At 50.1% G+C, this 13,300-nt stretch overlaps 1 protein-coding gene across 4 annotated transcripts in view; it reads left to right on the forward strand.

The window, feature by feature from the left end:
• Nucleotides 1-13,300, forward strand: part of SORT1 (sortilin 1) — a 52,574-nt gene that overhangs the window by 2,212 nt on the left and 37,062 nt on the right. For all 4 annotated transcript variants that reach the window (XM_039537111.1, XM_039537110.1, XM_039537113.1 and 1 more), the window contains exon 2: nucleotides 12,798-12,857. In XM_039537111.1, the coding sequence (XP_039393045.1) occupies nucleotides 12,798-12,857 (60 nt within the window). The remainder of the gene's footprint in view (nucleotides 1-12,797; nucleotides 12,858-13,300) is intronic.

Genomic DNA, 13,300 nt, shown 5'->3' on the forward strand with positions numbered 1-13,300 from the left:
CATGCTCCCATCCTGCTTGCCTGTGGCATCCTGCCTGACACCTTGATTGTAACTCTATGGGGGAAGGAGTAGTGTCCTAGTTACTTGTCTGTCCAGCACTTAGCACAGTGGAATCCTGGTCTTTGATGGGGGTTCCTGGTTGCTACTATAATATAGCAACTGGGAAAGGTCCTGGGATTCTTACTATTGTACTATCATCCCCCCCACCTGCCTCAAATAGGTGAGCTTCCTGGCTGCTTGGAAGGGCAGAGGTTTCCTCTACTCATCCCAGAGAGCCTCTGGGCTGCAGCAAGCCGGGGAGGGAGTGTGACTATTATTCCCCTTCTTTCCCCAGCCTCTTCTTTTGAACCCTTCTCTCCCAGGAGCAGCTCCAGTGTCTGCCTCTGCTTTTAGCTTTCCAAATTAACAGGTGCTGGGAGAAAGAGACATAGATTCTAAGGCCAGAAGTGATGATCCTGGTCAGTTTTGCCTACTGGCCACAGCATTCTCAGTGCTATTGTTAATCTGGACTGCTCTTGTTAATTTCAGGCTGTTGCTTGTAGAAGCAGAGGCACTGTCTGCAGACTCCAGAAGATAGGCAGGTTTTCTTCGCAATCATAAGGACTAAAACCTTAAATTCTGTAGCAACGAGTGGTGAAGCCTACCACTCACTAGGTAGTAGTAAACCGGCCTGGCTTGAGTAATTAGGTTTTAAGCCCGTTTCTATCAGCCTCTTCTGTACCTGAGTAGGATCAAAAGTTGGGATTCATTTGCTTACTCTTCCTGACATGTTGGAGGTATTTAGTCCCAGTGTAATATTACATCATTTGTGGGTGCTTTATCCTGCCTTTGTGGTGGATAGGCCCTATGGTATAATGTTGTTCTGCAGTGTATCTGCTGTCATCCTATTGTGTCTGGAGCTGAGACTTAAAAACCTTCTCTGGCTTCCTTCCAGGGATTGCAAAGCCCTTTACTAACACTGAGTTTAGCATCCCAACCTCCCTGTAACACAGGCAGTTTTGTCCCATTTTATAGTTGAGAAACAGGCTTAGAGAGGGCAAGTGTCTTGCCCAAAGTGAGTATATGACAGATCTCAGAACAGAGCCCATATATCCGGATTCCTGTTTCTTTGCCTTAACCCACAATCCCATCCTCTCTCCCCTTCAGCGCATAGCTTCTGTAGGCATGTAAAGAGCACTTAGTGTCTAAAAGAAACAGGCTGTGTCAGAAATCAGCATTGGGGAATAACATGGTGTCTCAGCACAGAGAAGAATATGAGCATTTGTTTGCTAGGACTGGCAGTGTTTTGTCCTAGCCATCTGTGATAGAACAGATCGTGTCTGCTGGAGACGAGAGAGCGAGCCATAGCTCTTATGCTTTTATTATGGGCCTCTGGACTCCTGAAGAGGGAGTGAAATCTGGTATCTTCTTACACAGCTTTCAGCCTCTGTTTTTGTTTAGCTTGCACTCCCCCAGCCCTTGAGGGTCCTCTCCTCCCAGAGTCTCTGCTTTATGCTTGAGAGGCCCAACATCTCAGCTATGTCTGTGTGTGTGTCTGTGGGGAATATAGTCTGTTCCCCATTCCCCATGGAGGGGAAAGGGTCTGTCAATCTTCAGTCCAGGGAGGCCTGGCTGGAGCTTTCTGTACAACTGAAGTACTGCTCCCTAGTTGGCCAAGTCAGATGACACAAGACACTCCTTCCATCCTCTCCTTGCGCAGGCCAGCTAAGGTAACTTCCCAAACCCTCTGCAGATTGCTGCCTGGGTAAACAGCTCTGTCTCACAGCAACACTTCTTCCTGGGATTCTCACTGTACTGGGATGTCAGTTCCAAAGCTTCCAAGCAGCAGTAGGGGTGAGGAGAGAGCCAGTGGGTTTAATTCTATTGGTTGCTGGGCTTTCCTTCTCTGATCAGATGCTGAAACGTGTGCCCACATGTGGCTGCCTCCTGATGGGTTTGAAAACTTCCTAGCTCAAGAATACACCTGCAAATCCAGGGTGGGGGTGAGGCTAGCATCAACCAGTGTGCTCTCCTGCCTTAGCTGCCAAGTTAATGCATAGTGCCTGCCAGCTGGCTTGTGGAATAATAGCAACTCCTCCTCCCTTTGAAGGCGTTTCCTCTGGGTTAAACACGCCATATGGGCAGACCTGTTTGGGTCTGAAGTGTTTGGTTGCCTTATATGTAAGAGGCAGCGCGGCCTAGGGGGCTGCGCATGGGACTGCGAGACAGCAGCTCTGGGGTTTCCATCCTAGCTCGGAAGCTACACTGGTTTATGCCTTGTGTAAGCCAATGGAAAGTGTTGCAAAACCCCCTCGCTGCTTGCAATTCTTCTACCTTACAACACTTCCATGTGTAAACACAACAGTGTTTGGGGGCAGTAAGGGAGTGATGCTTGAGCTTCTCTGAAAGCTGTGGCCTGGACATCATAGAAGGGAGCTATGCCGCATGCTGATGCATCGCAATGGTTTTGTCAGAAACCATGTGGCTGTGGGGACAAGTGAGATAGCCAGTTGCTTCATGCCATCGCTGTCCCTGGAGCAACACTGAGTAGAGCTGCTTAGCCTCTGCACCTCAGTTTCTCTACTGTAAAATGGGAGGCTACCTCTACCATTAGGGAGGGATATGGAAAAATCATTGATGCAGTTTGAAAACAGAAAGTGTTAAACAGCTGGGGAATGTTAAACTAGAGGGGAAGGCCTCAGAGCGATTTGCCCTGGATTTGGGAAGCTTTCTGCGTGAGATCTCTTACCTACTCAGTGGCATTTTGAGTTGCTTGTTGGCAGCCTGGCAGACAGCTTTTCTCTGAAATAAAGTGATTCTTGCCCTCTAAACAGGGTGAGGTCCCAGTTCAATGTGAAGAAAAGGGACTTTCTGGCAGCAGAAGTGGGCCCTGCTCCAGCTCTGCTCATGCTTGAGGACATTTCATTTATTCTGTGTTCAGAGCAGCAGTCGCCCAAGCGTTTCCCAGCAGAGCCGGAATTTCCGGTTTAGAGACCGTGCTGACCAGCAGCGCGAATGGGAGAACTCTCTGCTGTCCTGCTTGGTCCCTGCTGCACTGTCAGCCCTTTGCACTCTTGTCCAAGCTTGAGCCATGCAGGGCTGGGTGGTGTTTTCTGCCCTACGGCCTCTAGGTTTGGGAAGACACGATGCTCTATTGCGAGGCTGGGAAGGTCAAGTTCTGAACTCCTCCTCTGGTTTCCAGTGAGGGATGTTGTTTTGTATGATCAAGGGCTGCAGATGCAACCAGCCACCCTCGCTGTGTAATTAAACTGAAGAGGTGGCTTTGCTGAGTGCCAGACCTCTCCAACGGCAAGGGACAGGGCACCTGAATAAGGAAAGGCTTAAAATAAAATTCCTAGCTTTCCGCCTTCTCTTTATCGCCCTTCCAAATAGAATTTAAACAGGTGGTAATGAATACCCAGCAGGGATGTAGTGCTCCCATTCTGACGTTTCCAGAGTGCTTTGTAGGAATTGTGGTGGCTGCTTCTGGGGTGGAGCCGAGCAGCTGCCAAACAGCCACGCTGCTCCACGGTTTGGGAAAGCAATGGAGAGCCTTGTTTCTAGCAATGTAGTGGGTGTTGGGGTTGGATGAGAACACTGAGGTTAAAGCTTTTACTCTTGAGGAAAAGTACTTGGGGTCTCTAATGACTATAGGTAATCAGGCCCTTGCATTTAGATCTTTCCAGAGATGGAGGATGGTCCAGTGGTTAGGGCTCTGGCCTAGCACTTGAGACACCTGGGTCCAATTCCCAGCCCTGCCACAAACTCCCTGTGTGAGCTGGGGCAAGTCACTTAGCCTCACTTTGTGCTCAGTTCCTCATCTGCGCAATGGGGATAATAATCACAGAGGAAGATTGGAAGGTGCCCAGATAATGGCAGTGGGGCCATCTAGGTACCTTGGATATCGTACAGTATCGGAAAAATGGCTCCTATAGCATCTGGATTTTCATCAAGGATGTTTCTTATCCAGCTACAGCACAATCTGAGCCTGTGGGGTGGATGTGGGTTGTGGTTAGACAGGTGGGGTCCTCTAGAGTCAGACTGATCCAGTAGGTCAGCCTGATGAGTTTCGTTGGCTGTTGGCAGGACTCGGGCATTACTATCCCCTGTATTACTGTACTGGATATACTCTACTGCCCCCGTCCTGTATTTTGCATTTCAGGAGCTGGGTGGCTTGTTTGTGTAAGGGAACATCCTGTCTCCCAGGTGACTGGGTGGAAAGCTGCCTCTCTCTCTAGATGTATTGCCCAGTCTCCTGTTAGCACACGTGGCGTGGGCGTGCTGGGGTATATGTCAGAACGTGGCTGTGCAGCTTTCAAAAAACCCTTAAACCTTGGCAGAACGCTGAGTGATGGTGATGCCAGACTGCAGGAGCTGGGAACAGATGCTGATCTCAGTGTCTCAGAATCCCGGTGTGCTGACAGCTGCATTTCAAAGCATGATCCCTGTCAGGATAAGATACAGGGTCAGGAAGGACAGAAGGGGGGCTCTTCCCTTCCAAAAAGCAAATCTTAGCTCAGTCATTGGAGACTTGAGACCCTTGTGCTCTCTGCCAGATCTACCTTCCTGCTGCGCTGTTGGAGGGGGCCTGATGTGCCAAAGGCTCTTAATAAAAGGCCACGGTGACATAAGTGACCCATACTTCACAGGGTGTGGTTCGCCACAGGGGTGACTTTTTTTTCCTCTGCCCTTCCCAGGGAAAGGGTCAAGGTCCCGCCCTTTCAGCCACTGCTCTAGGATTTGATGGCATCGGTACATGCTGAACCTGAACCCAGCCTAGCTCTCCACATGGTGTGATTTGTTGCCTTCTGTGCTGTCTGGTGCCTCCTGCGCTAATATTCACTGTCTGCTCATGCTCAGGCGTATTGCAAAGGCCTCAGATGCCTAGCTGGACTTTTCTCTCCTAGCACAAATGAGGATTTAAAGTCTTTGCACTGCTGAGCGTTTACTGGAGGAAGTGAGCACTGTCAAGGCACAGACCGGATAGAACTTGACAGGTCTCGTCCCTGCCTAGCGTTTAGTGCTAGATGGATGCTCTCTAGGTGGTCAGCCTAGTTGATCCCCAAGGTCCTGTCCGCCTTGGAATCTGTGACCGAATGAGCCATGTGAGGGCTTGTCTACACTGGCACTTTACAGCGCTGCAACTTTCTCGCTCGGGTGTGTGAAAAAATATCCCCCTCAGCGCAGCAAGTTGCAGCGCTGTAAAGCACTCGTGCAAACAGCCCCAGCGCTGGAAGCTGCGTCCCTTATGGAGGTGGTTTTTTTTAGAGCGCTGGGAGAGCTCTCTCCCAGCACTGCACCGTTAAAGCGTTGCCAGTGTAGACTAGCCCTGAGTTCCCCTCTTCCCTCAGCTGTGATCTGAGGGAAGGGATGCTTGGGCTGCATGTGTGCCGGCATACAATCCCCCTCCTCGGATGGGATGAGTGCACAACTTGTCTCCCGGGAAAGATACAACGGAAAGGTTGGCTGGGGGGATGGGTGGGCAGGAGTGAAAACTGGGTTAATGTTTTTTTAATATGGATATTTGGCATTTCCGTAGTGCTGGTCACTGAAGGATCTCAAAGCAGCTTGAACGTCTGTGACTAACTCTCCTTTTGAGAACCATTCTAGAGACTGGGGAGAGCTGGAAATAGGGCCCAGGGTTGCACAGAGGATTCAGGGGGCCTGGGGCAAAGCAATTTTGGGGGTCCCTTCCATAAAAAAGTTACAATACTACACAATACTATATTCTCGTAGGGGGCCCTGTGGGGCCCAGCGCAAATTGCCCCACTTGCTTCCCCCCCCCCATCCCGAGGCAGCCCTGGGAAAAATAAACATTTAAAAACCTTCCGCATCTCGGCACAAACCCAGTTTTGAGAGAACTTCTTTTCAAGTCACCTTTACAAGGTATCACTGGTTCTCAGCATCAGCTAGTGCTAAAAGGCACTAAAGCTCATTAAAAGGGTTGGACAAATATTTTCCGTCAAAACTTTTTCTGGATCGAAAACTAGGGGTTTTTAAAAAGGAGAAAAAAATCACGGACAATGTCTGCTTTCCTTCAAAATTTGTTGAGTTTTTTTTAACTGAAAAGCTGAAATTAGTCTGCCAAAACCTGAATATGGTTTCGGGTTTCAGAAGTGTGTGGCCAAATATTTGCTGCTTGCTGTGTTTGATTGTTTAAAGAAACAATAAAAAAATTCTGCTTAAAAAAAATCCAAAACTTTTGAACCAGCTCAGCTTGTGACCAAACACCTGAGCCCATCCAGTCAGAGATTTTTCCAGGTTTCTGATACTCTGTTGGCTTCCTTGACTCATTTCTGTCTCCATAACTTTGGGTTCATTTAGCTTAGAACATAAGAATGGCCATACTGGGTCAAACAAAAGGTCCATCTAGCCCAGTATCTGTCTACCGACAATGGCCAATCCCAAGTGCCCCAGAGAGAGTAAACCTAACAGGTAATGATCAAATGATCTCTCTCCTGCCATCCATCTCCACCCTCTGACAACAGAGGCTAGGGACACCATTCCTTACCCATCCTGGCTAATACCATTAATGGACTTAACCTCCATGCATTTATCTATTTCCTAGAGACTGGCTCCATGGGGTCCCCCACAAACTGGAGACGGTTACTGTGGGTTTGTCTTTAGTATAACTTATGTACATACTCCACGAACTGAGCATTTGAGCTTGTTCCAGAATCTGGGATGAGCCTATGTTGTGAAAACTGAAATGCTCAAAATAGCACATGCATGTGAATGGATACAGGGTGTTAAAATTAAACTAACCCAGGGGTTCTCAAACTGGGGGTCAGGACCCCTCAGGGGGTCATGAGGTGGTTACTGGGGGTCGCGCGCTGTCAGCTTCCACCCCAAACCCAGCTTTGCCTCCAGCATTTATAATAGTGTTAAATATATAAAAAATTATTTTTAATTTATAAGGGGGGTCACACTCAGAGGTTTGCTATGTGAAAGGGGTCACCAGTATAAAAGTTTGAGAACCACTGAATTAACCCCTCTGAAGCCTCAGGGAATGCAGGGGAGGGGGGTCTCCCTTGGTAGGGTTGGGAAGGATATTGCTCTTCTCATGTGATCCCTCACCCAGTGGCTAATTTTAAATGAAGCTACCCTCTCCTGACATGAATCTCCCTATGGCACTGTAATGAAATATAGACCAGGGGTAGGCAACCTACGGCACGCGTGCCGAAGGCAGCATGCGAGCTGATTTTCAGTGGCACTCACACTGCCCGGATCCTGGCCACCAGTCTGGGGGACTCTGCATTTTAATTTAATTTTAAATGAAGCTTCTTAAACCTTTTGAAAGCCTTATTTACTTTACATACAACAATAGTTTAGTTGTATATTATAGACTTATAGAAAGAGACCTTCTAAAAAAGTTAAAATGTATTACTGGCACGCGGAACTTTAAATTAGAGTGAATACATGAAGACTCGCCACACCACTTCTGAAATTGCCCCACTTGCCCCGCCCTCCACCCTCTGGGCAGCCCTGCTTATTCCCAGTCCCATTCTCCAGCCCGCACAGGGATGTGGTAGGGTCACAGGAAGTGATGCTGCGGTCCGAAGGGGCACTCTAATACTGGAGCTTTCCTGGACTGCTGTTCCTGAGGATAGCTCAATTTTCACTGGGGGCTTTTCCCCTTGGCCCAGCCTCCTCCTCCAGTAGGGGAGCTGTCGGACACAAGTCGTTAACCTTTCCCATGACAAGTGGAAGCGATGGGCATTCTCTCGGCTTTGGAAAATGTCCCTATTTCACTAGATGTCGTATTTGACATTGTGGGTTGTGAAGATGCACAGCACATCTGGGCCTTTATTTTTAGCTATGCTCGTAGGTAATATAAAAAGGTAATAAATATACCAATCTCCTAGAACTGGAAGGGACCTTGAAAGGTCATCGAGTCCAGCCCCCTGCCTTCACTAGCAGGACCAATTTTTGCCCCAGATCCCTAAGTGGCCCCCTCAAGGATTGAACTCACAACCCTTATGAACGTAACAGGGTCAAGTCATCTCTAATAAGACGTGAAATATTAAACACGAGGGCATTTTTCATACTAGTTTTGCCAGAGATTCTCTTCAAGCTTCTACACACAAAATCATTCCCCACCTTAGAAGGCATTCCCCTTCAGTTAGATCACACCAGCACCGTGGCTGCTGAGCCAGAGCGTGCTGCTGATGCCTTCTAAGCAGCAATGCTCAGGCTCCTGTCACTGTAATCTCCTTCTCTAAGCACTGTTGATAATAGAAGAGCTGATCAAATGGACACTTCTGCTTTTTTAAAAAAGCACAACAAAGCCTGTCTGTCTGTCTCTAACCCGTGTGTCCTGGTCAGTTTCCAACTGATGTGGCTAGCTCCTAGCTCAGTGGTTTGCAAACTTTAGCAACCTGAGGACCCCCACTTTCATTTTAAAATGTTCATGGACCCCCAAGTCAGCTTCTGTTTTCCCCCAGGGGTGCTCAGCCCCAGGCCCCACCCCACTCCTTCCCCCAAGGCCCCACCTCTTCCCACTCCTGCTCCACCCCTGCCACTCCTCTTCCCTGCCTCTGCCCTCCCCTGAGCATGCCCTGTCCCTACTCCTCCTGTTCCCCCCTCCAGTGCATTCTGCACACTGCGAAACAGCTGTCCAGCAGCGTGCAGGAGGTGCTGGGAGGGCGGGGAAGGAGTTGATCAGTGGGGCTGGCGCCCTGGACATGACTCGCAGACCCCCCAGAGGTCCGCAGGCCCCAGTTGGAGAACTGCTGTCCTGGCTCCCTAGAGCCTTCCTCTAATTGCAGTTGGATTGCACTACCTTTTATGTCTTGACCTCTGCCATTTCTCTGGTGCTGTGGTGTGAGCTCTGCATGGCAGGGGCTGTTTGTGTGGTGCTTAGCAAAATGAGATGCTGATGTTGGTTGGGTTCTCCAGATGCTACCATAATGCAAATAATAAAGGAACAGCTGCCATGTTCCATCCCAACTTCAGTGCCCTGGGAAGAGATCTCCTCATGCCCCTTACCTGTACACTGTGGTGTTGAGGCTTAGCTGTTAAACACTCTGTGATCATTTATAAAGTGCAAAGTAGCTTTCCTTCTGCCTCCCTGAGGGATAGTCAGTGCTGAGGTGAAATGCGTTTGAGTTGCCAGCATCTGTGCTAAGGAGATACGTGAATAAGCAAGTTTTAACTGCTTAAGAGGAGTGTCTCTATCCTGCTTCTAGTCAAGCAAGCCCTGAATCCGCCCACTAGCCTTCTAGCATGGTGATGTTCCTGGGTATGGCAGCCTCTCTCATGCAGACAGCTGCATTTAGACAGCAAACTCTGTTGCCTCCTTTGTGCTGCTGCAGATGCCACTCCTAGAGTTCCTAGTTTAGCACCTGCACCCCTGCCGTGGGCCCAAACGTCATCTCATAGGAGGTGGGAGGGCTGCTATCCACAGAGCCCCTTCTAGCTGTAAGAACTTATTTCAATGTACCTGTAATTAAATGCTAAGACCATTTTTTCCATTTCTGCCTGAAGAGGAGCCGTTAAAATCATCCTTTATTAACAGAGACTGAGTAGCAGGGGCTACACTACTATGAAGCTTGGCTACTGATGGACCGGTAGGCCAAAAGCATGAGATCTTTTACACTGCTGTGTAGCAGAGTGGCCTCCTGTCACATGGCTGTCCAGTGGATGATTTGATGGCCTCATAGCATGAGGCCTGGCGAGATTAAAGCACAACCTAGTTCCTAGAGAAGCAGAATCTTCCCGATCTCGCTTGGCTGAAGTGAAGGTGGGTTTAGAAAACCTGTTGGGATTGTTGGGTTAGTGAGCCATGTGCGACGGGAGTGACTCAGTGCTCTCAGCAGAACTGTTCCCCATCTTGCATCAAAGCAGAATCTTTATGTAACTGTTGCCTCCTGGGAGGAGGGGAGTGAGGAGGTGGATTTGCCTGGGGTTGGGGATGGCTAGGACAGTTATGCAAAGTTAGCCTCCGTGTTTGGAGGTGGCTGGTAGCAGGCAGTTTTTTGCCAACCATTTGTAAATTTCCCCCGTGGGTTTCCTCACACCGGAAGCCCTGGCTGTGTTGTCTGGATTACATTCACTTTGGCATGTCTGTAACCTCCGTTGGTATCCCCCATCCCATCTGTCACACAAGCAGCTAATTTACATTTCTTCCATTTTTTTTAATGAGATGCTAATAGGTGTCTCTCTCATGAATCTGCTAATGCTGCACTGGCTCCCGGGGGGAGGGGCACAGCTGCCCTGACTTCTCTCCCCCTTTCTGCAGCTCATAGGTTCTGCTCTTTGTCTGCACTGTACCATACCCACCACTCTGACACTGCTGCACTGCTGTATGCCATGTCATTTCCTCTTTCCTTCCTTTGCTTGGAAGGTCCCTCTGCCTCCCCCTCTCATCCAGAACTTTCCTCCTTCACCTGCCTCGTGCGGCTGGTGTAGGCTGCTGCCAGTCCCTGGCTGTGGCAAGTCCCACCTGTGTCTCCCTGCCTCTCTCCTTGTCTGCTGAAAATGCCTCCCCTGTCTCCCAAAGTCCCAGTTCCCTGCACTCAAGCACGTCGTCAACCACTTCCTGCACACTCCAAACGGTGAGACTGCATCAAACTCCACACTTGTTCTTGGGTCCATTTCAGAGTCACCCGGGCTAGTGACTCTCTAAGGGCTCGCTCCAGCCCACTTCTTGGATTTTCTGTTTACTCCTCCCCTTGTTTGTATAGCGTCAGCTCTCGTCGGTCCTTCACGCCATCCTTGTTGGTGCAAGAGCCTTCTCCATGGCCTCCTTGTCTCCTTTCATCTTCCTTCTGATCGCCCCAGAAGCCTGCCATTTGCACAGGTCTGGCATAGCTCAATAACCGTGTTGGCACAGCCCTGCCCCTGCGCTACTGAGGCCGTAAGGTGCCCATGGCTGTGAAGAAACAGCATTCTGCACTCTCCCCCAGGTGTTCCCTGGGTCTCTGCTCCCCTCCAGTGAAGGTAACTGGACACTTGAGGTTGAAACTGGTAGTGCTTCTCCTGTCGCAGTGAAGGTATTGAGGGCTTCTCAGAACAGAGCATTCCAAGGTCCCAGGTGTATTTCCATGGTGACTGTCTGGCCATCTCCCAGGTTTTGCCTGTAGAATGCTGGGATTCCTGTTCCCAGAGGCACAGGTGTATCAGAGTCGCTGCTCTGGGTGGGGGAGAGGTTTCTCTGCCTGAAACCCAGATCTCGGTTTATGTCCTATCCAGCTCAGCCACTGATCTAGGATTTTATGGCGTAAGTGCTGGCTGAGCTGTAACATGGCAAGCCTCAAAATGTAGCGAGATTGTGAACAGATTATGAGGCAACTTTTGAGACTGCAGGGCAGGGCACTGATGGCGTTCATTGTTCTGCTCAGGGGAATATTTGCATTGCCAGGTTCCTCCTTGGCACTAACATGGCGCTAGCTAGCCAAATCCCAGCATCACTGCTCTGCTGGCTTCATCTCTCTGGTGTCCCTCTGGGCTCTTGAGGCCGGGTCCAGTTTGTCCCCTTGCTTAATGGGAACGTTCTGTGCACCTTTTGCTGTGGTCCTGCCTGGCAGCCAGCAGGAGCTGTGGAAAATATTATCTGGAGGCAGATGCCTTTGCAGGGTGGCAGGGCTGCGCTGTTTACTCTAGTGCTCGTGATAAAGTGCACAGCCCAGTTTTACTGCTCTACAAGGCCAAACAAATGCACCAGAGTGTTTCTTGTCGGCGTGGTGCTGCTCTTACAGATGACTAGTTATGTCCAACAGGAAAAGAGTCCAGCTCTGCTTAACTTTCAGCCGTTACTGCCCCTCTGGGTGGGGATCCTTCTCAATGCCACCTGGCTGCTGGGGAGCTCTCTGATAGGAGAGGTGTTGTTAACTCATGAGGGTGTGAGATCTGGGAGCAGTCTGTGCTGCTCACTCTCGTGTTCTTGCAGGGCTGGATTAGAAACAATCGCAGGCCTCATGACGCTTGTGGGGCCCTGGCTCCTGGTTTAGCAATGAAACCCTATTAGGGGAGGGTGACCACGCCGGGCAAGCATCTGCACTTCAGCAGAACCAAAAGTGAAATCAGCTTCCCCTAGCAGAGCTGCTATCCTGCACATGTGTTCAAGGGCAGACACAAGGGGAACCTGACTATGCTTTTTCCATATTGCAATAACTCGCTGATGAGTATCAAGTGCTAAGGGGAAAGGCCCCAGGCCCCTGCAAAGCTTTGGGGTAGAGACAGTATGGCTCTGTAGTTCAGATGTGAGCACGTCAGCCCCTTGGAGTGGTGGTCAGTGGGGGCTGAACTTAGCACCTTCGACCCACAAAGCTTGAGTTCTGCTTCACTCTGCCTGCCCAGCACAAGCCGCCCAGTGTTACCTGAAGTACCGAAGGGACAAGGTGGTATTGAGAGAGAGGACTTGGGACACCTGCCCATGAGATCTGCCAAGGAGACAAACTCTGAGTTGTCACACGTAGGGCGTGTGGCAAGAATCCACTGGGCATTTCAGCAACATCCTACGTAAGGGGATGTGTGTGGGTCGGTGAAGGAAGCCACCTGAGGGAGCATGAAGCTGGAGAAAAAAACCCTAGTGGGGTGTGTCTCCTGGCTTTACTGATTCAGCAATAGACTGCCCAGGTAATCCCTAGCGACCTGTGATGGGGGGGAATGCCAGTGGGCTGGACAAATCTTGGGCTGGCAGCTGGGTGGTTATTACTGCCTTGGGATGGTGTGTGTAACCGGGAGGTACTCCACCATGCAGATCAAATTTCTCCTGATCCTCTCCCCTCTGGTGACAGGAGGTAGAGGGGCTTGTTGCCTGATCTGGGGTGTGGAGCACAGAAGTTTGGTTGTGACTCCAATCTTTTTCCTTGCAGTATGTCTTTGATGACTTCAGCGGCACTGTGTCACTCTCCTGGGTTGGAGACAGCACTGGAGTAAGTAGTGCATTTGATCTGAATGGGCTTTAAAAGGTAACTCTTCTAAATGACGGGGCAGTGGTGGGGGTGGGCAAGCCGGAGAGGCAGCTGGGAAGCACAACTTGGCTTCCGGGAAGCAGTGTCCAACTTGAGCACAAGCATTCCTGATACTGGACACTCCCAGTGTTCTGTGTGCCCAGACATTTAATCCTGCCTAGGAAGGTCCCCAGTGGGGGCGGGTCTAACACTCCAGCTAGATCATTGGCACGAATCTACATAACCTACAGCAGGGGTGCAGTTATGCTGGTAGAACGGTGCTTAAACTGGTGTTGCTTATTTAGGTCCAGTTCCCGGAATGAGCTGCACCGATAGGACACCTTTATCCTCATGTGTCTGTGCCACCCTGGAGCCCCACCCCAGAGCCTGCACCCCCAGCCGGAGCCCTCACCCCTTCCCACATC

The sequence above is a fragment of the Mauremys reevesii genome, linkage group 4, assembly GCF_016161935.1.
Source record: "Mauremys reevesii isolate NIE-2019 linkage group 4, ASM1616193v1, whole genome shotgun sequence".
NCBI classification, from domain to species: Eukaryota; Metazoa; Chordata; order Testudines; family Geoemydidae; genus Mauremys; species Mauremys reevesii.